Raw genomic sequence first — 22,440 nt, forward strand, 5'->3', positions numbered from 1 at the left:
ACCTTTTCATGAGTGGCAGAATCAGATGGGCCTGCAGCCACCTCCACCATTATACTCTCCCCAGTCTAAAGAAAAAAATGGGAAAATTGTAAATCAGCACTCAGCAACTCTGGGATCATTTAGGAACACACAGAGAAACAAGTCATTACATTTTGCTCTGTGGGCAGCAGGCAACAGAGAAGCACCTTACTTACCTTTGTCAGAAAAGGTGTGATAAATACAAAGAATACATCATACACAAAAAGAACCAGGAGAAGTAAGGTACAACCCTGAAGGAAGAGACAAGATATTTGATATTTACACACAATGCATTAGCAAATAGCAAAGAATTAATAATTAGAAGGCTATTCAAAGAAAAAGCTTGCAAAGGCTAAAACAAGTCATTAATGTATTTTGCTTAATTCCTAAATATTTTAGATAGAGGAATAGGGCCTTGTATGCACCATAAAGTAATTCTTAAACACAAAATTACATGTTATTGCCCAAAATTCTTTATCATGTAAAATCTGGAAATGGTGCCACGTCAGTTTAGTGGGAAATATGAAGAAGCTCTGCACTGGAAGATGCCAGGCATAACTTGAAACACTATACAGCCATTTACTGTCAGTCTGTACAAACTTATAGGTGAAGATAATTTGAAACAAGAGTTTGAAGAGCTGCTGAAGGGGCAACTAAATGACTAATACTGATTTTTGTCTTAGGATACTGACTAAGGTCAGAAAGATTGGAAAAAAAACCACTAGACTGATGCATTAGTTGTATGTCAATTTGAAAAATAAAATCAGAACAATCAAAACAAAACAAACACCCACCTCAAACAAAATACTCAAATACCAAATACATAAATAAAGGGGTGGTGTGTGATTTACTAGTCAACACTTTACAGAATCTACAGAAAAATCACATGCCACTTCTGGGTCTTTGTTATACTCATTGCATCCCCTTTCCCCCTTTTTTGAATGGAAGTGCATTTCCAAGGCAATATACTCCATTATAAGTGACTCCTCTGTTCAAAGGTACACATGCAAACTTCTTTAACTTTCTTCTGAAAGTCTGTAACTTCTGTTTAACTTTCATACCTTAAATGTAGGTAGGCGAATTGTTTTCAACATGTAAAGACAGAAAGCAATTCCTAAAGCATCTTGCAGAACCCAGGCCCACCTTAAAAAGAAGAAAGTAACATTTTTGCAGGAAGCAGCAGGAAAAAACAGACTAAGCCTTGTCCTCACTAAGGACCTGCTTGGGACAAATTAAAAACCCTTTTATTCAAAATACTTGCTTCAAATTGACATTGTTGTCAGCATGAGTTTGCAAATGGAAGTTGTTTTTCATCAACCTGATAACCTTCCACAAAGAAGTGCCTGGCAGATGAGGGAAGACCTGTGTGATAGTGTCTATCTAGACTTCAGTAAGGCTTTCCACTGCCAATCTTCCATAAAATCCTCACAGAGAAACTGATGAAGTATGAGCTGAATGAGTAGTGAGGCAGACTGAAATCTGGCTGAATAAGGTCAATGGATACCAAAATGGGAAGTGCTGGGGTCCTTTGTCCTTTGTACAGGTGTGCACCCTTGTGTGCTGAGGCAAACTTACAGTTGAGCCTGTTTTACAATTGTGTTTTGCAAGTCGTGTAGAGAAGTGCTCTTTGCCTTACTCTCAACTGCTAGGGTCAAAGAGAAGTAGGATCTGAGATAAACAACACTAAGGTTTCCCAAAAATTGCTATGGTCTAGGTACACTAAGGTTTCCCAAAAATTGCTATGGTCTAGGTACAATGAGAGATGGTGCTGCTGGGTCAATACACATGTACCTGCTGATGGAGCTCTTGCAGGAGACACTCAGGCCCACTTCAGCTCTGATGCAGAAAATGGATTTCCTTGTCCTAAATACTTTAGAACATTCCTACAGTACTGCTGTACTCCTCAGTCTGACACTTATCATTCTAAAGGGTCTTTCAGAGTTGATGATTCCTGGATTTGAGTTCTGCCATTGAATGGCCCACACAGAACAGATCCCACAAAAGCACTGACATGCATTCAAAGCACAAGTCAGACATCTTTGATATCATCATCAGAAACACAAGCCAGCATTTCAGTTCCAATACTGAATGCCCAATAGAGGACCCAAGAAGATGAACACAACCTGTATACATGGGAAAACTGGAATATCTGGAAGTGAGGTAAGAGGTAAAAAATCCCAAACAAAAACAAAACTACAACACTCTGTAAAAGATCCACCTCTAACAAAACTGGTAAGAACTTGCTACAGTTAGGTACTACAGCAACACTGGATGTAGAGAATTGTACACTGACTTGTACAAGAAAGTTGAGAGAAACTAAAGATCTGACAATCTTACCAGTTCTTATTCTCATGAAGAAATAAGTTAGACAACTTGTGTCCAACTTTCCATATCACTTCTGAAAAGCTGTCTTAAATCAAAGAGATCAGAATACTGACTGAGACTCAGAGAAATTCAAGCTTAACAAGAAACAGTTTTCTGTAATTTAAATGAACAAGAAAAAGATGAAGTACATAAGGAACAACTAAGAATTTCTGCATGCCTCTATTTCTTTTTTCCTGTCATTCCTAATTTCTGGATACATGTAGACTTCTGTGGATGTCAATTACTTATACTATAAAGCATATTACAATTTTTAGCACAGATCACTTACTGATCTTCATTTCGGAAGATTCCCCAGACTACGCTGACAGAGATACAAAATACTGCCAAGAGCAACATCCGGACCTGGGGACGCTTGTGAAAATATGGCAAGTTGTTGTCTGGGATTCTGAAAAAGAATCACACCAAAGCTACAGTTGTCTATGTACATAGCCTCTTCCTTTATCAACATTTTGAAGCATGAAGCCACCTTTTAAACCCCACGCCTACCCAACAGTATAAAAATCTAAGTTTCCCTATTAAAATTTTGAAATTTGCCACATACCTACACTTTCCCAAGGGGAATCTTCTTACAAAGGGAGACAGACAGCTATAAAGACCAATCGAGGCAGCCAGGCAGAATATTCCTATTATAACATAGACTGAGGGGAAAAAAGTATTAAGTCCCAAGTAAGATAAGGCAAGAAATGTTTTTTCATATCCTGGCTGAATAAAGAACAGACAGTCAATAAGACTAAATGAGAAATAAGGCTTGCATTTCAACAGTGAAAGGTAAATTCAGAGACTTCAAATGGTTGACTAGATTTGTGCTCTTTAAGTATCTAATTCTAGCTCCTTTTACTCAGGTGTACTTTATGCAATACCTACTTTAACAAATCAAAACCTATATCCTAATCTTCTTAAACTAAGTCATAAGCCTCAAAGGCAACATATGGTGACGCATTTATCTCTCTTTCTGAGTATACAGGAGCATTATAAAGGACTATTAAAGTCACTAAGTAGCAAAACTAATCAATACAGATGGGATGCATGTTTCACTACTTCCTCAAAAATATGAAGAAGCACTAGGCTCTCATGTTTTGTCAATCCATTAAGTGATCAGTAGAAAATTATAATCTTTATAAAGATAAAATATTATTCTTGATCTTGACTTCAAATTGAACAATAACAGAGAGAAAGAATAGGTCTGAGAACATGAAAATATTAAGTCTGTATCTACTTAACAGGCTTTAATGTCTGAAAGAAGCTTCATGATCAACCTCACAAAAAGGAGGATTAGAAATCTACTCAGTGAGTTTTCTTACAGTATTTTAAATCATATTGGGATGAAGGCACATGTCAGAACCGAGATATTTCATTATTATTTTCCCGATAAAGTGTTCTTTGAACGATGTCAGCCTTGTGATATTGAAGATGTATCAATACAAATACAACCTTAAGAGTACCTAAGTGGTCATAGAAGAAATAAAGGAGGACGAGCATTGAGCAGCACATCACTACAAACACACAGATCATTATGGGAGTCACATCCACTGTTTCATCATCATGCTTCTCCGCCCCATCATCACGCTTGTGCTTCATGTACCTCCTGAAAGAGTAACATGGGTACCATCAGTTCATTCCTTCTGCAACAAAATACAGAAGGACACTAAATCTTCAGCAAAAAACCACAAGGGATTGAAACAACACCAATGCCTGCTTTGGTTCCCACTCAAGTCAGTGGGATTCCATATTTTCCATGGAGGTATGAACATCAGCTGTAACGCAATGCATAAACCAGTAACTGCTGTGTTAACTTATCTAGAGGACTAGTTCATTTGCTAAAAACTCAACTGAATCCTGAAAACTACTACAGAACAATTTGTTAACTTCAGAAGAAATGCTTGAATCAGGTTGTGTATACAAAACAAATGTTAGAAATTAGTGTGGCACAATGACCTCCTTCTCCCAATCCCACCTGCTAGCAAAAAGTAACCATAAAATTTCATTTAAAAATTGGTAACAAACATAGCATGTGTTAGCCATCCAATCAATTTGGTTTGCCCTATACCAGTAAAAGCAAATTTTATTATTTTTTTACAAAGCATTTATGTGGTGAATTTTTGCAAAAGGGAAGCCTATTACTTAATAATTTTCTTTATGAGCTTTTCTAATGTTTGATCTTCTAACATGGCAAAATCCTGAAAAAATCTACACGCAATTTATACTCTAATGATTTTCTACAGTGACTAAACAATGCAAGGCTCAGGGCCTTTCTAGCATCACATGAGCATTTTCCCTGGAGTCTCCTAACCTCACCAGCAGAGCTGCCAGGTGATGCTTACATAAACACCATCTATTTTTTGTTCTGTGAAAAATACAGGAAAACTGGTATACTGCATTTAGTTACTCACTTTTTCACATCTCTGCTTCCTGCCCAGTAGCCTCCAATTGCAACTGTCCCCACGGCCATGACAAAGATAATCACCATATTGTAGTCCAGCACAGGTTCATTTGGTGCATACATTGCTCCTTTCACTGAACTGCCAAAACTCTGTGGAGGTAAATACAAGTTAGGAAGGACATCCAAAAAGCCACCTTAGCAAAGGTTCACTTAATTTTCAATAAGCTTTCACTAAGCAACCTCAGAATGAGGCTTTATTATAAACACATAAGAGCCATCTATTGGCTCTTCTATTAGTGATATTTATTTCCAGCACCAGGCTGTATTTTGATTTTATTCCAAAGATGAGAGATAATGTCCCAAGAGATTCTTTTTCCAAAACACAATAATGCAATCTTCATGAATACACTCTCTACATAGTCAAAGCTCTTAAGGTGGACTTAACACTGTTGAGCAGTGACTCATTTACACGAGATAATATAAATGAGAGCTTTTAGTATCGAGTTTACCTTGCCAATATCTAACATATCAGTATAGCTAAGCAGAGCCACAGGAATATCAATCTCTTCATACTGACTTCTGTTACCTCCAGGAGGAACCTGAAAGACAGTTCAGACTAGGTAAGAATATGTTTATTTCTGCAAATACTTCTACTCCTTCAAAAGGGTTAAAGTTGCAAATTCTGTTCCAGCTAATTTGAAAAATACTCTAGAAGAGAACTTAATGACAACAAACACTCAAAAGTCAAAATATAAGCCTGCTCCCAGTAAAACAGTAGTAATATAAGACTGTGACAGCAAAATGAAGCAACTAAATTTCAAGCACATCTTTTGCACATCAGGGTCACAGGTTTATGACTAATGTGTGCCTTTAGTACTGACCAGGACTCAAACTTACTAACTTTATTTTAAAAACTACTAATTTTACAAAATACATGTTGTGGCTGCTCTAGCTGAATCTAAAGCACGAGATTCAGTGTGGCAGTATGATGGAGTCACAAACCAACCTCGTCCTTTGACTCCAGTATTTCATTTGGAACAAGGGTAATCCTGAGCCCTTAACCTGAATTCCACATGAGCTCCGTGCCAACCCTTCCTACTGAAATGAGGGCCTCTTGTTTCATTCACTCTTCCATCAGATGTGTGATTTCCACACATAACTATGCAACATATGTACATGCAGGAACATACATGCATTATTTACTTTAAAGAGGAACATCAAATACCAGCAATATGCACTGAAGACAAGACATTATCTAGCATCAGAAGAATATCAGCACCATAGGAAGATAAAAAGCAACTTACCAGTCTCTCTCTACTAACAATCAGCAGCCCACGGGCCCCATTTATCTGAGCAAGCCTCACTTTCTCATAGAAGGTGCAATTTCCTCGCATCACCATGGGGATTTGATTATTAAATCCCCCATGAGGTACATCAGAAGGAGAACACAAAACAGATGCTGTCTGATCCTGCAGTTGCAGGAGTGACTGAAAAAAAGAAATTAGTTAAATACATATATAACATAAAATAATAAAAGAAGTCAAGAGCAGAAGCCAGAGTTTCTAAAGAGTAACTAAAAACCCTTCCAGTAACAGATTCGTAGACTATTCTCAAAGCAAAATGAGCAAAATACAAACTGAAACAGTGTTGCCTTCTCTGTTATGTAGGGACCTGCCTTGTTTCACCTTATTGTACAGAATTCTGCTGGTAGTAAAATTTGGGATATGACCTTCACTTGCATTTCTTTTCTTCAGCGCTGTTGCTGTTCTGATGCACATGGCCAGGATGTGGGAGGAGTACAGCAAGGTTTTATCTTTGCTGGGGTAGCAGAGTGGCAGGCTGAGATGATGGAGGGTATGAACAGCAAGAAACCAAAACACAGGCTGGGGAAAAGTACAGAAGCATATGGAATAAACTTCCATCTTGAAACCAACTGTATCCAAACCTGAGATTTTGCATCCCAAGTACTTGAATACTGGATTCTAAGCTACTTCTCTCACCACTTGTGATGCAGAGACATTGCAAGCCTGTTATTTTTGGCCTTCCTCACACCCAAAGGCATCTAATCTGGTGTGTTTCAACAAGAACATCCCAAAGACACTTTGAGGTTTTACAAATAACACTGGCATGAATTGTTCCTTGCAAAATCTAAACAACCACCGGTATCTTTGCCCAGTTCTATTTGCAAGTTACCTGAAAACTAAAATTATCTACCAAACAACTGAGCTGTGCTAAGAGAAGCAGGTCTCAGCCCTTGCTGAGGTGAGCTGTCAGATTTGAGAAGAGTCAAGGTAAAGTTTTAACCTGAACAAATGGAACAGTTTGTATTAGAAATCCACAGGTACACAACATACAATACCTGTGTAATGGACTCTACAGTCTTAGGAGGGAAATGGAAATGTCAGGTTGTCAGGAGCTTCCACCTTATTCAGAAAACTGCTGTCTCCAGCCTGACCTATGGAGACAGTGAAATGCTCCAACCCACACTTCCTGGTCGTCCAAGTTTCAGAGCACAACACAAATGCAGAGTGAGCTCAGAGTGGCCACTGCATCTCCCCAGTTAATAAACTGTACTGCTGGAGTACTGGAGCGGGAGGAGCAAGAATATGAAAGAAGGGAAAAGCAGCAAAGAACCAAGGAAGGAGACAGGGACAGGCAAGGGATACAGCATACATATCCTAGTGCCTGTGCAAGCTATTCTGGACTGTATTGGCTCCTGCAGAGCTACTGAAATATGACTCTAGTGAATTTTTATGAGACAGATTTAAACAAGGTGTTTACAGTACAGTCCCCAACTCTCCTAAGTACCACAGCCAGTCATGCATGTGCTGATTCACATTACACAGTCAGGGCAAGTACAGGAGTTTATCAGCTGAACCTATACAAGGCAAAGACAACTACTGATGTATCTAGGGACTAATCTACAGGTGCAGCAAACCCATCAGAATTAACTGAGACTTGCCTATACATTGGTAAGGAACTCTAATAATTCTGTGGGGCTCATTCAAAGTGCATTTGATGATTTCATCATTCAGTGCCAGTAACTTTGTCTCACAGAAAAGAGTGAAGAATTTACTCCATTTTTGGCTCATGCAGCTTTGGATAATGCAGAAAAAGCTTGACACAGTTTATGATTACCTAATCTTATATTTGACACTGAGAAAGCACTAAAGACCACAGTTCACTATATAAGAAAAGCCATGTGGTATCTTCTTGTACCATGCTGATGTACAAAAACTCCTTTGCAAGCCTGGGTATGTGCCATTTTAATTACATTGATCACATTGAAAAGGAGTATTTTTGTTTTGAACAGTGATAGTCATTATCTCTTCACAATGCCTGGAAATGAACATTGCATTCCTAGCACTGTCTAGTGATCTTAAGAGATAAAACACTTTCTAGGCAGAGTAAGCAAAGCAGTTGCTTCAAATTCTACTAATCCAACTAAGAAATCAAAAATTTCCTTGTAACAAAGGCATTTTTATAGATTTTGTCATCAGTTAACTAGGTACTTACAGCTTTACCCAGATCATGTGGCAAATGGGCCCACTGAGAGTTGAAGAGAATACAGTAGTCTTTTCCTTTGCTGCTCCCCTTCTCTGAAAGGACATGTACCATCCCATACTCACAGTACACCTGAAAATGTAACAAAAATTTCACAAGAATTTTAGGTTACATAAAATATCAGAAGTGAAGGGAGTAACTTGCTGTTGACTGGCCTGCTTTGTATTTGTAAAGAAAAATAAAAGAGTCTACAAAGTTTCTATATCTGTGCAGGGAGTTTGGAATTTGTTATAACTTCCATCATGCTTCAAAGAAAGACTTTAGATACATTAGGCAGATTCCCTCCTACACAGCAACTGGCCAAAAAAATCAAATGAAACAATACTGGATGTGTTTAAAGAAAAAACACCAAACCAAACAAACCAAAAAGCCAACATCAAACAACAGTGGTGCACATATGAATATAAGCACGGGAAAGAAGCTGGACGAATGCAGAACAGATATGAGACTTGGAGTACTCTGTTCAGCTCTGGGCTCCCAACACCAGGAGGACATGGAGCTGCTGCAGCCAGGCCAGAGGAGGCCACGGAGATGCTGCCAGGGCTGGAGCCCCTCTGCTCTGAGCCAGGCTGGCAGAGCTGGGGCTGCTCCCCTGGACAAGAGAAGGCTCCAGGCAGAGCTCAGAGCCCCTGGCAGGGCCTGAAGGGGCTCCAGGAGAGCTGCAGAGGGACTGGGGACAAGGCCTGCAGGGACAGGAGCCAGGGAATGGCTGCCAGTGCCACAGGGCAGGGCTGGGTGGGAGATTGGGCAGGAATTGTTCCCTGGCAGGGTGGGCAGGCCCTGGCTTGGGGTGCCCAGAGCAGTGGGTTGCCCCATCTCTGGAAGTGTTCAAGGCCAGGCTGGATGTGGCTTTGAACAGCCTGGCCTAACCCACCCCATGGCAGGGGCTGGAACTAAGATGATCTCTAAGGTCCCTTCCCAGTCAAACCATTTCATGATTTTATGACTAAGACACCGACTCCTGAAAGTATAGCCTGAAATAATGATCAGTTCTAGATTTGCATCACTCCAAAACTCAACCTTGGACACCTTTGCTGAAGATGTGGCAAGACCCCACAGCAGCAGCAGCAGCTTTTTTTCTTGTCCTAGGTAGCACACGTAGACTCTCAAGTTTACCTACTGCATTTACTTATCACTGCTTCAATGACCAGCTGTTGACTCCATCAACATCTGCAACAACGTAAGTAGTGAAGATTACACATCTAATATTTATAATTAAAGACCTGTCCTAGGTCTCGCTGGGGTGGAGTTAGTTTTAGTTTTGTGCCCAAAACAGTGCTGATAACAAACTAATGTTTTAGCTATTGCTGAACAGTGTGCAGCATGTCAAGGCCTTCTCTGTTTCTCACCCTGTTCAGCAGGTGAATAGATGCCCAAGATGTTTGGAAGGGGTCACAACCAGGCAGATTCAACAAAGAGATTTGACAAAGAGATATTTCATACCTGTAGCATACCACATTCATTTTTATAAGGAGGTTAGCTATCTTTTGCATCATGTACATGTTAGAATTCTCCTGAAGAACTCATGGAAACTGAGATAACAGAACTTAGACCCTAGTAACATGGAGAAAGAGAACAAGGACTACAGCAACAAATAAAAATAGTAACATGCAGCAAATCTACCAGTTTTAGACATCTCAGTTGTGATACACAGTATGTAACTTGCTTGTTCAGTGAACTGCTCACACTACATCTAACTGCAAGATGTGCTGATTTTAGCACAAATATTTCCAGCTTGCCATCCCTGCAAAAAAAATACACAACAAATGCAGTAATTTCCTTGTTATTTTGGTTATGTCAGATTGTACCAGACCATTTTCCAGTGAAACGGGAAGATCTGGGGGCTCACAAGTAGGTACTAGGAAACACTTCCTTAACACAGACATTTTCACAAATCTTATTCTTCATTATGAGGTCTGTTCTTTTAAACATCTACTCCTATCCTTCCCTTCCCTGCATATAGTGACACAATTTTGTGAGTCCTAGGTATATTCCTCATCTTCCACCCAAAAAGCTGAACCAAAATCACCTACAAGAGTATATATACACACATATACATATGTATGTGTATGTATATACATACATATACATGTATACCTGTATGTATATACATAACCTGCAAAATAAAGTACTTTTATAAGTCCTATAAAGTGAAGTTGATGCAGCTGTCTGTTTGTACCCCAAGTCCTAGCAGATGGTTACCCAGGGAATCAGAAAGTAGGAAGACAAACAAAACAACAGTGGAAAGTATGTACAACTCCCCTATCACTAGTGGTGGTTTCCTTTAATTAGTGGTGACTTCGTTCTTGTATTAACTGAGTCAAAATAATTGTAAATACCCCCTGATGTTGGAAATAGTTGAAGAAACACAAAGTTTATAATGAGGTCTGTTCGTACTGTTCTAAGGACGCTGAAATAATCCTCCTGGCCATTTCTAAGTGGCAAACAGGTCCCTTGCAATGCTTCTCTCTCTGACAAGAGGCTCTCGTCCTTACTTGAACAAGAAGGCATCAGAGCACCATCACTTTAACAATCAGCCATCAAGTTCTACAGGACACCTGCTCCTCAGAACAGCAACATAGGGACTTGCAGGCTTTGTCTTGGGAGGACTGTCAGGCACAATTTCCACTCATTGAAAAAGTGTAAGCTAAGAAGTCTTTCCTTTATACAAAATACTGAACATCAGCTCCTCAGTGTGAAGTTTGCTCATATACATTCTGTGGCCATCTGGTCAGGTTTGAACATCAACACATTAAGAATTCAATTTCAGATTAACATCTGACCAGCTGCTGCAAAATTTTAATGTTCCACATAAAAATACATTAAGACACAAATGTAGTGCTCAGAAAGCAGGACAAAACCTAACATTTAAAATGTAATTCAATTATTCAAAACCAGATCAATGCTTCTTTTTGAAGGAGAGTCTTGCTGATCTTCAGTTGCTGCTTTAGAGCCTCACAGTGCTCTTACAGAGCAATTTCAATGTTCAAGTAGTGCTGTCTGGTAATAGATTATAAAAGGATGATGCTGAGAGCAAATGCAAATCATATCTATATTTTAGCTTCAAACAAGCTATTAGATAGTCAGGAAAAAGTTGACTGCATATTAAAAGTAACAGCCTCAAAATACTATTTCAGCCCACTGATTGGGAAATCCAGTCCTTAGAGTACCAAACACTATCAATGTGACTGGATTCTTCATATTATCATTTTTGTGTTCCTGGAGCCCCTATTGTTTGTTTCCTATTGTAATGGGACGTTTCTTTATTTTATTGAGGAGATTCACTAATCCTTACTAGCACTTAGCACTTGGAAGTTGCTAAGTGCACTAAGCACTCAGAAGCTGCAAAAAAACCAAAACCCACCAACCAACCAAAATCCCCTCAAAACAAACCCACAAGCCCACTCCCCTCCCAACCATCTTATCTTTCTACCATCCCTCTTTGTGTCATACTCCTCTCTACCCATCCATCCAACTCCTTCCTTTCCGTTCTTCCTTCTTTCTCTTGTCCAGCACTCAAGCAAAACCAAAGTAATTGACTGAAGACATGCTGAAGATATGTTTAACTGCTCTATTGCTCTGCTTTAGCTTTCCCCAAGGAAATGAGTTTGTGCCTACCAGAACTGATGAAACTTTGTTCAGGAGAGAAATATAACATCATATCCCTGACCATCACTGTTACTAATTAGAATGTTGTGACAGACTAATTTGTCAACATCTAGTTTAACATTCATAACCTAAACACACCAATGATTTGATAATTATGCAGTTACACTCTTACAAATACACCTTACACATCTGTTTCTTCATGTAGCAGCCAAGGAACAAGATGCTAAAGATGACTGGAGTCACCAACAATGTCGTATCTTAACATGCTTGTTCAAAAATCTATTAAAAGAACCTGTCATAATTATTTCTCCATCTTTATTTCAAACCCTACTACACAGAAGTTACCATGCATCCCTAGGAGACGGTCAGGGTAAAAAGATGTTTTTTTGAAAATTTTTGAGAATCACAGAATGGTTTAGGTTGGAAGGAACCTTTAAAGGTCACCTTGTGCAAATCCCTGGCAATGAGCTGAGAAATCTTCAAGTAGACCAAACCCTGTTCAACCTGGCCTTGAACACTTTCAGGGATGGGGCACTCACCTCCTCTCTGGACACAGTGAGGAGTTCTGTGTTTTACCAGTGCTTTACACTGTGCCAGTGCTTCACCACCCGCATTGTAAAATCACTCTTTAACACACACACTGCCCAGAGGCAATGATGGCATTCTGCTGCAAGATGTTAGCAAAGCAGTAAAGAAATGTAATTGTAAAAATATACAGGAGGTAGAGATTTTTATATTTAGCTCTTCTGCATATAAATGGTCTTTGTTAACATATGGAGCAACTTTTTCCCTTTTTTATAACATTAGTGTTAACTAAGTCCTTTAGCGCCAATGATACTTGTCCTGAAGCATGCTGATATGGGAGGTCACACCGATCAGCGCAGTGCTGATTAAAGCCACTTGAGCACAGTGCAAATTTCCAAGATATTTGTGGAGAAAGAGAGACACTACTGTGCATATGCTGTGAGGTAACAAGAACTCCAACTCCCTGCTATAGTGGACTTGTTAACTCGTATCTCAGGTATCCAGCCATAGTACCTAAACTACCTTCAACAGAAACAAGTAATTTAGAAAAATAACCTGCACTTATTATCTTGAATTTGATTTTGAAGAGTAACCAGCAACAGAGATACAAAAACAGTCACACAAAAAGACAAGAACAAAAGAATGTTCCCTGCTTATTGTACATGGTGTAACTGGCCTTAGATAAACAAACAAAACATGGAGTATCTTAGTTTTGAATATTACATTACATTACAACTCTCTCCAAAATCTTCAGGCAGTTTTGTAGGAGCTAACTCCTGTAATTGAACAGCTTTATGGATATGGGAAACAATCAAGCTGTACAGCTAAAAGTTTGACATCTCTGAGACATACGGCACACATCTTTAAAATGAGAGTAAGCATAGGGTGTATTGCTACATTTCTGTGGAGATAACCATTACTGGAACTCAGGAATAATTCCTAAAAGGCACCCAGGAGACAGTTACACACAGTTTTGCTTTCTGAGCTATTTAATGGACATTCTTCAAAGAAATATTAAGGGAGTAAGAGGTTCCTAATGTGAAATGCTCAAAACATTTTAGAAACTATGTGGATTTGTGTGCCAAAAGCCAAATGAAAGTCAAGCATGAGAGGAATTAAAGGCAATATGAGCTGGGCTAAAAGCAGAAGAGGGAACAGAGAGTTTTAGAAACTCTGTGGCGAACATAATCTGTGGATAATGTGGATTAACAGACAGTTTTACAAAGCTATTATTACTTAGAAGCAAAGCATAGTTCTGAAGCTTGCTCTTATCCACTTTCATGCATCCAGTTTTGCTTTTATTCATGTCAGTAGGCATGAGACAATGAAAGTTCAAGCAGTGCTGCTAATGCATGGCATAGTGGCAACATTTATGACAACTCCTTATTCCTAGAGACCACTTCATATCCTAGATTAACCCAGGAGAAAATTTAATCTCCTATGCAGATCCTATACAATGTGCCTACAACCCCAAAGGCTCTTCTCCAAGTGTCTGGATATCAAGTCCAGCCTTTTTCAAACACAGAAAAACAACAGCTGCTGTGACAATAAAAGTATATTAAAATACTTGCATCTTATTGATCCTGTGGCTTAAAAAGCACACAATAGTGTATATTTAACACAAAAGGAAGTGTTTTCTATAAAGCTGCAAAACTGGAAAATATTTTCACACAAAATAAATGTAAAATCTGAGGGCAGAACTTAACAGACAAATAAGCTAATCTAATGTCTGTGTTAAAAGAAGGGCATACTTGTTACCTCTAAATCTCATCAGGGCCTTCCACAGATCAATGCATAAAAGAGAATGCTTCCCAGTTTATTTGCTGTGCAAGTTTTTTTAGGTGAATTAATGTAGCTCAGAGGTAAGCACTGGACTTGCAAGTTAAATGACAGAAGAAGGCAGAGAGGAAGAATTCAGCTCACCAGTCTTTCAAGAAACTTCAGTGTGAGTGACTGAGCCAACCCAATGTCTGTCTTGTTTGTTCCTCCATGACTCTGGCCCCACACTCACCTGGATATCCTATACACCTTTTCTGCTTTCAGTAGCTCTATTAACTGACCTAGCCACTCACATCTCAGAGATTTCACATGCACTGGGAGCTGTGTTCCTTGAAGAAGGAATGAATGAGCTATCCTACTCTTACAGTAGTACCATGTCTGAGTTCCCAGGAGCTGGAGTCATTCTTTCCCATGAACTGCACTGATCCATCTGGAGACCAGCAACAGCAGGCAGCAAAGCTGCACACAAATAAAACACTCCTTCAACAAACACTGTGCAGCGCAGAGAGCTATGTATTCATAATGCAATAATTCCAGGAGACTAATTGTCAGCCACCACCTCAATGAAGAATTTCAGACAGACTTTCCAATTCTTTGGACCCATACCATAGAGTGCCCTAATTTAAAATACAAACCCATCATCCCAATTCAACATATTCTGCTGAAAGCTGCTGTAGTGAAGACCACATCCAACACACTGGCTGCAGATCATGTTACTATGTTTGTCACTAGCCACAGGCTCACATATCTGCTGTTGTTACAGGAAACTGAGGAGTAACAATGCCTGGAAAGAATGTGAATTTAAATTAAATGTCAGAACTCAAATACCAAAGCAACATCTAAGTGCAGATTGCACTTGGATCTATAAGATCACACCACACTTAAAGTGTTCCCAGTTCAGGACCCAGATTTGGAAGAGCCATGCTTCAGTAGCCAAGCTGATCCTTCTCCCTAAATCAGAAGATAAAAGCAAATCTGGACACCACCTCCTCTTGCCCCAGGGAATACAAATAAACAAAACATTTCTATTATCCTGTTTCAAGGAGGGAGGCAAAGGTATATGCTCACTATGGCAGGAGTAAGGCACTGAGAATGAGTACAGCTGGCACACAGCAGCTCCTGACAACAGCTGTCAGCTCTGTCCCCTGGAATAACTCCAGCCATCAGTCACAGGGGTACCAAACCAGGACGAGTGCAGCAGAGCACTCTTCTCTGCCTCACACTAAGGAGAATGTACTACTCAAACCATCCCAACAAGTGCAAGCACAAGAGATGCAGAAGTTGCGCACAATATGAGGTATTCAAGCAAATTTTTAAAACACCAGCTTGGCTAACAGAAACAGATTGGCAGCATGCAGTACATCCACTTTTCACTGCAGCAGGACTGTTTCAGCACCCTGGCCAGTCTGCCCAAGCTTATTCAAGTACATTAACACTTCTACTGCACAAATACACCAAATGCTTACAGACAGGAATATGCTGCAATGCATGAAGCTGAACGAAAGACCTCCAAGTACCCACTGGTACACTATCTCACCCACTGTCCTTCTGCACTGCCATATGCTCACCTTCCCCAAACTGACGGATCAAACTGACTCCATGCCAGTCTTTGACTCGTTCTTGTTAATTCGTTAATTGAATTAATCTTGTTAATTAAATCTTATTAATTTGTCAGGCCTACACTGGAACTACCAGTCCCTGCAAAGCATCAGTGGAGATGACAAAATGCATGGGGCATGAAAGAGCATAATGAACACATAATGAAGATAAAGATAATGGATGAAAAAATGGGATGATACAGAAATAAAGAAGTTAGCTGACAACCAGACCACTCTGTAAAGATTAATGGCAAGGAAACAGTAAGGAGACAGAAAGAGAAGAAGGAAAAATTAGAGTTCCATATTACAATGTTACACCAATGATATTCAAGAAGCCATAGTACACTCCAAATTACCTAAAAAACAGTCAAGAAGTTTAAATGACACATTAAATGACATATCAAAATTTTCAGAACACAAAATATCGAACCTAAAAGGCAAAAGCTATGTACCATGCAATGCTAGAAATCTACTCTCTCCTGTATCAGGATTACAAGCCTAGCTCGTCACACCCTTAGAAATGTATCCCACAAAAGTAATTAATATTTCAGTAATGACAATACAAGACTCAAGACAGACTACAGAGTCAGGGTCAGCAGAAATCCCTTCTTCTCTGCTGAACGCTTTCTCACAGGGAGTCTGTCAGTGTCACTGCGGTGACCCGGCTGCACTCCCCTCCCTGGGGCTGCCTAGTGAAGATGCTGGGCTGGGCCCACGGGGGCCCCGAAGTTTTAGGAACTACGAGAAAAACCCTAGTTACTACGGAAAGAATAAAAAAAGTCTCAAACAGCCCCAGACCCACAGATATATCAATACTGCCAAACCGCGGAGGCCAGGGCCGGCAGCCCCATGCGCTCCGCTGCCTTCCTGCGAGCACGGCTCGGCCCCGGCCCGCTGCGGGGCGGCTACAGCACCTCCGAGCGCCCACGGCAGGCGGCTCCGGGCACAGTCCGCTCGGGCCCGGCTACACCCGGGGCCGCTCCCCGCCCTCAGCCGGGCTGCCCGCGCGTGGCACAGCCCGGCACAGCCACTGACCTGCGGCAGCACATGCAGGAGCAGCCAGAGGCAGAGCCGGGCCGGCCGCGCCGCCATGCCGGGCCTGCCGCGCCGCCGCCGCTTTGTTCCGACCTGCGCCGGGCCGGACCCTTCCGCACCGGGCACCCAGAGCCCGCCCCGGACGTCCCGCCCCAGCGCCCCGAGCCGCCAACGGGCTCCGCCGGGGCACGACGTCACTTCTGGCGGTGCCGAATGAAATGGCGAGTGGCGGCGGCGGTGGCGGTGCGGGGAAGATGGCGGTGAGTAGCGGCGTGGCTCGAGCTCTGCGGTGGCGGGGCCGCCGGTGTACCCGCGCCCCCGTCCCGACACCGCGGGATCCCGGAGCAGCGTTCCGGGTCTGTGTCTCCGCGGATGGCGCGCTTTAACCGGGCCGCCTGTGCTTTGCCGTAGGATAAGGAGAAGAAGAAGAAGGAGAGCATCTTGGACCTCTCCAAGTACATCGACAAGACCATCCGGGTGAAGTTCCAGGGCGGGCGGGAAGGTGAGCCCGGCGCGTGGCTGCAGCACGGAGCTCTTTCGGCGTTTTCCCTCAGCCGATGCCTGTCGGCTCTGCCCTCCTGCTCACGCTGTTTTCCCGTCAAGGGAAGCGGAGGAGTAGTGGGTGCTTTTACTGATTAGTGGTTGCAGTTACTGGCGTGAAGCTTCTCTTTTAACCATTCCATTGATCTCCTGGGTGCACTTTTATCTTTATGGCTCGTCTGTGCATCTCTTCTTTTATTAGTTGTTTTGAACAGCCTTATTTTGGCTGGGTTTTTTTTTTCTTTTTGCATTGCAAGGATGCATTTAAAGGAACAAAGAAACATTTATGGATGTAACAATTAATACAACTGTCGTGCCTTTCATCTCTTGACATGGTAAGCATGCCCGGAGTTCGTGGTTCAATATCTGCCACCGTGCCTTTGCATCCCCGTCCCTCCCCAGCTGGGCAGGTACATCCCAGTGCAGTTGGTGCCACCCGCAGACACTTGTTTGTCTGAGTTTACCATGTGCTGCATTTTAAAACTCCACTGCAACCTTATGCTTATAATGGTTTGGAAGTTACTGGAACTCCTCACTGAGAAATGTATTTGTCAAACTGGGAAGTCGCTCTGTGTAATTTTGTGATATATTTAGTGACTAGTCTTGTGGAATCACATTTTTCATTAGGACAAAGTGCTGGTCTGTCTGCGGTGCCTTCCCGTGAGGCAGTGCTTGTGCTAAAGACATGATGTGCCAGGAGGGCACGTGGAAGATGGTGTTTCTGAGGAAAGAACTTAAAATATGGCCTTGCTTCATTTTTAACTGTAACCTTTCATTAAGGATATTTATTTTGTTTTGGAGTTGCCTTTTTTTTCTTTGTGTGACTTGTACTGATTTGTTATACAGTATTTTTAAAGTGCCGTTGAAATTGGCTGAAAGCAAAAATGTTAGTTTCTTGAAGAACTTTTGGAAGAATTGATTGAAAAGTCTGTAAGTTTTAACTGGTGCAATGCAGACCAGCATTTGTGTACTTGCCATTGATAAAGAGAACACTGTTTAATATTTCTGGCCTCATTTGTTTGGCCTTGCCTGAAGGAGGGAACAGGGCTGGAGAACTGAATGTATTTTTAATGAAGTCTTGTGTTGCTGTATACCTTCTTTTGGTCCTAATCATTGTTTTCTGTCTTCAATAGCAAGTGGTGTCTTGAAAGGATTTGACCCTCTTCTGAACCTTGTGCTGGATGGTACCATTGAGTATATGCGAGGTAAGTAATATACAATCTTTTGAAAGCTTCCTCTCCCTGAGTGGTTTTCTTGACAGAAATCTTACAGCTCTGTAAGTGAATAAGCAGAAACTGCAGATTAACCTCACCCAAACTGCAGCATGCTTGGGATAACTGTCTTGTAAAGAAAGACATAAGGTGATGGGTCTGTGGGACCTGATAACATGTTCCTGAGGGAACTGTCTGTTACAGTTCCCAAGCTACTCTAAAACATTTAAAAAGTGATGGCAGTCAGGTAATGGGAAAGAGGGAAGCATTGAACCCATTTTTCAAATGGGTAGAAAGGAGCCTGGGAACTACTGTCAGCCTGACCTCTTCTTCCTGGGAAGATCATGGAACAGCTCCTCCTTGGAGCTCTGCTAAGATATTTGGAGGACAGGGAGGTGATTTTAGACATCTACCATGGTTTTACCAAGGTAAAATCCTTGGTTGTCTGAACAACCTAGTGGCCTTCTATGGTGGAGTGACTCATCAGTGGTCAAGGGAAGGGCTTACAGATGTCTTTTAGCTGTACATCTATAAAGCCTTTGACACAGTCCCCCACTGTCGCAGCAGCGGGCCACCAGCAGGGTAATAGTTAGCATTGACTCCATGATTCACAGAAGGCTGATCAGTATCTTTATTATATATATATATATATAATTATTAAGAAACCTATTGCTTTTCTAGACAGTTACAATACACCTGGACCTAATTGATCCTCCAATCCAAACACTATCACCATTGGCTAATTAAGAGACCACCCTTTGGTAAACAAATCTCCATAACATGTTCCACATGTTCACAATAACAGGTGCAGCAGGCCAAGATAAGAATTGTTTCTCATTCTTTTCTCTGATCTTCTCACAGCCTTTTCCCAGAAAGGCCTGGGAAAGTTGTTTGTTGCTCTCTGTGGCGTGAGAGCTGCTGCCACACCCCACAACATCCTTCTCCCTAAATTGAAGAGAAATGGCTTTGATGGGTGGACTGTGTGGTGAATGTGCAATTGGTTTGATGGTCATATGCAGAGGCTAGTAGTCAATGGCTTAATGTCCTCGTGAACATCAGTGACAGGGGATGTACCTCAGGGATCTCTGTGGGGACCAGTACTGTTTCGTGTCCATCAGCGACATAGGCAGTGGGATCAAGTTCACCTTCAGTCTGTAGGTGACACACCTGAAGGACAGGGCCAGCCAGGGGGACCTGGACAAGTTTTTGAAGAGGGCCCACAGGAACCTCATGAGGTTCAGCAAGACCCAGGCTGGGAGATGAATAAATTGAGAGCAGCCCTGCTGAGAGTGACTTGGGCATGCTGGTGGATAAGAGGCTGGACAATATGTGCTTGCAGCTCACAAAGCCAGCTGTATCCTAGGCTGTATCCCTACCAGGGATGGGGGATTCATCCCCAGGGAGGGGATTCTGCCCCTGTGCTCAGGTGAGACCCCACCTGCAGAGCTGCCCTAGCCCTGGGGAACGGAGGAGGACGTGGAGCTGCTGCAGCCAGGCCAGAGGAGGCCACAGAGATGCTGCCAGGGCTGGAGCCCCTCTGCTCTGGAGCCAGGCTGGCAGAGCTGGGGTGCTCACTGAAGAAGAGAGATCTTTGAGGAGATAGTATTGTGGCCTTTCAATTTTAAAGCTACATAAAAGGAGATGCCAGGGGGTGAATGCTTCAGCAGGCCCTGTTGTGGCAGGGCAAGAGATAACGGGCTTAAACTAAAGGAGGGTCAATGTAGATAGAAGATATAGCTATAAGGAAGAGGTTTTTATAATGAGTGTGATAAAAACACTGGGACCTGTGTTTTTGTCTGAACCTGAAGTTGCTCAGAGAGGTGGTAGGTGCCCCATCCTTTGGAGCATTCAAAGATGGGACTCTGAGCAATTGGGTCTAGTTAAAGATGTCCCTGCTTGTTGCAGGGGGTCTGTACTAGATGACCTTTAAAGGTGATTCTGCAGCAGAAGTTAGGTTGAGCACATTCCCTGTGATGGAACATCCCTGGTAGTCCTTGCTTGAGCTCCTCTATAGTTACCTCATTGGCCGCCCTTGTCCTCTAAAGCTTGAGTAAAGTAGTGTCTCTTTCTCCTCACTGATACAAAACCTGTCATTTGATAAGACAGTTTTTTTGGAGAGTATTCTCCTACCTGTTTAAAAGGGAACACCTGAAGTTTTAAAATGTGTTGTTCATTTCTATTGAATATAGAGATATCTCTATATGGAAGATAGAACTGGCTGGTTTGTAAGTGTTTTGTCTGTCCTAATACTGCCCTGTTTGGCCTGGTATGAGAATGGACTAGTGCTCTCTTCCCTAGTGCATTGAGAAGTCAGGGTCTTTTTCTGATTTGCTTTAATCCCCAAGTGTTTGTCTATAATGACATTTGAAATGGGATTAAGAGCTTTTTTTTCATCACTTGCATGTATATTATTAGAGGGATGAAAAAAGCCTTTGAATTTTTAAATAAATGTGTTCTGCTTTTTGTTGCGTACAGAGCAAATTTTGTTATTGCTCACTGTAGGTAAGGTCTTGAAAACATCAGATGTCACTGCTGCATCACCTATATGGTCCATGTGCTCAATGAAACAAAGCAGTTATGCCAGGAAAGAACATGCATGTCTGTGCCTTTTGAATTTGATGGAATTTGGTTTCTTTTTCTTATTTTCCTGTTCTAACCATGGATCTCTGCTTTTTAGATCCGGATGATCAATTTAAATTAACAGAAGACACACGTCAGCTGGGACTTGTGGTTTGCAGAGGGACTTCTGTGGTTCTGATTTGTCCACAGGATGGAATGGAAGCTATTCCAAACCCTTTCATTCAGCAGCAAGATGGCTAATGATTTCTTTGGATTGTCTCTGAAAATTTCAGGAGTGCAACTCATTGGAGAAAAGTATGAGTGTGTGAGAAGCTTCCTGTTTTGGGGGGGAAGTTTGAATGTGTATTTGTTAGTGTGAAAAAAGTCAACTTTTATTTTTGTGGCTTTCATAAATGATGAGAGGATGGGGAATGTAAGAAGCATGTTCTTGTTTTCCTCCCACCCCAAATAAGTGTGTAATTATGTTGTTTAGAGCTGACAGAAAAGAATATATTGTCATAAATTGTCTGAGACCTTCTTGATCTTGTGAGTTTTGAAACAACCCCATAAAATTAGTTATGAATGCCCTGAATATTGGTTATATTCTTTCCATTTTTAAGTACATTAAAATGCCTTTAATCCAAATTAAAAGCCTAAATACAATAGAACATGTTTTTCTTCCTCTTAGATATCAGTACTCAGCTGGGGAAGCATTATGTTGTAGTCTTCTGCTGTTGAGTTCAGTCTCTTGTGTAGTGTCCTCACCTTTACAAGGGATGTAGCCAAGAAGGTCTTTTTCAGCACTTGTTCCAGAACTGGTGGGCTGTGGTCTGTGTATCAGCAGGCTCACACATTTCTACAGAGGACTGGTCTAAGTTGTGGGATAATTCTTGGTTGAGTGACCTAAAGGTAGCTATTTGTTACTTGAAATTTTAGGGGAAGAATATTTAATATCCTAACATTTGTTCAATTGTAGGCAGTGTCTGGAAGTACTGCATATTTTTATATTGTAGTTATCCACTTGTGGTTTTGCTTGTTATAACTTGATTTGTAAGTAAACATTTTTATTTCTTTTATACTGCAGAAAATGCAAAATTTGAGGAATTCTGAGTGAATAAAGACAAATTAATCTATTTCTAAATGTCTGGTTTTTAGTCTGTAAAAGTGCACTACAGCTGACATTGCAGTTCTCTAGCCATAAATCTAAATTAATTTAGTTCAGGAGGTGCCTAAACAC

General features: G+C 41.3%; 2 protein-coding genes across 3 annotated transcripts in view; one reads left to right on the forward strand and one right to left on the reverse strand.

Annotated features, from left to right (window-relative positions):
• SPPL2B (signal peptide peptidase like 2B) overlaps positions 1-17,049 on the reverse strand; it is a 31,621-nt gene extending 14,572 nt beyond the window's left edge. For both annotated transcript variants that reach the window (XM_039696709.1, XM_039696710.1), the window contains exons 1-11: positions 16,894-17,049; positions 8,300-8,419; positions 6,088-6,270; positions 5,293-5,382; positions 4,794-4,933; positions 3,846-3,988; positions 2,945-3,041; positions 2,672-2,788; positions 1,080-1,161; positions 195-269; positions 3-65 (exon numbers count right to left, since the gene is read on the reverse strand). In XM_039696709.1, coding sequence (XP_039552643.1) covers positions 3-65; positions 195-269; positions 1,080-1,161; positions 2,672-2,788; positions 2,945-3,041; positions 3,846-3,988; positions 4,794-4,933; positions 5,293-5,382; positions 6,088-6,270; positions 8,300-8,419; positions 16,894-16,950 — 1,167 coding nt within the window. In that variant the 5' untranslated portion in view covers positions 16,951-17,049. The remainder of the gene's footprint in view (positions 1-2; positions 66-194; positions 270-1,079; positions 1,162-2,671; positions 2,789-2,944; positions 3,042-3,845; positions 3,989-4,793; positions 4,934-5,292; positions 5,383-6,087; positions 6,271-8,299; positions 8,420-16,893) is intronic.
• On the forward strand, positions 17,019-22,338 carry LSM7 (LSM7 homolog, U6 small nuclear RNA and mRNA degradation associated). The gene is made up of 4 exons (XM_039696734.1): positions 17,019-17,153; positions 17,305-17,395; positions 18,567-18,638; positions 21,322-22,338. The coding sequence occupies exons 1-4, from the start codon at positions 17,112-17,114 to the stop codon at positions 21,462-21,464; spliced, it is 348 nt and encodes a 115-aa protein (XP_039552668.1). The 5' UTR covers positions 17,019-17,111; the 3' UTR covers positions 21,465-22,338.
• The last annotated feature ends 102 nt before the right edge of the window (positions 22,339-22,440 follow it).

The sequence above is a fragment of the Passer montanus genome, unplaced genomic scaffold (assembly GCF_014805655.1).
Source record: "Passer montanus isolate IOZ18808 unplaced genomic scaffold, ASM1480565v1 scaffold114, whole genome shotgun sequence".
Classification (NCBI taxonomy): domain Eukaryota; kingdom Metazoa; phylum Chordata; class Aves; order Passeriformes; family Passeridae; genus Passer; species Passer montanus.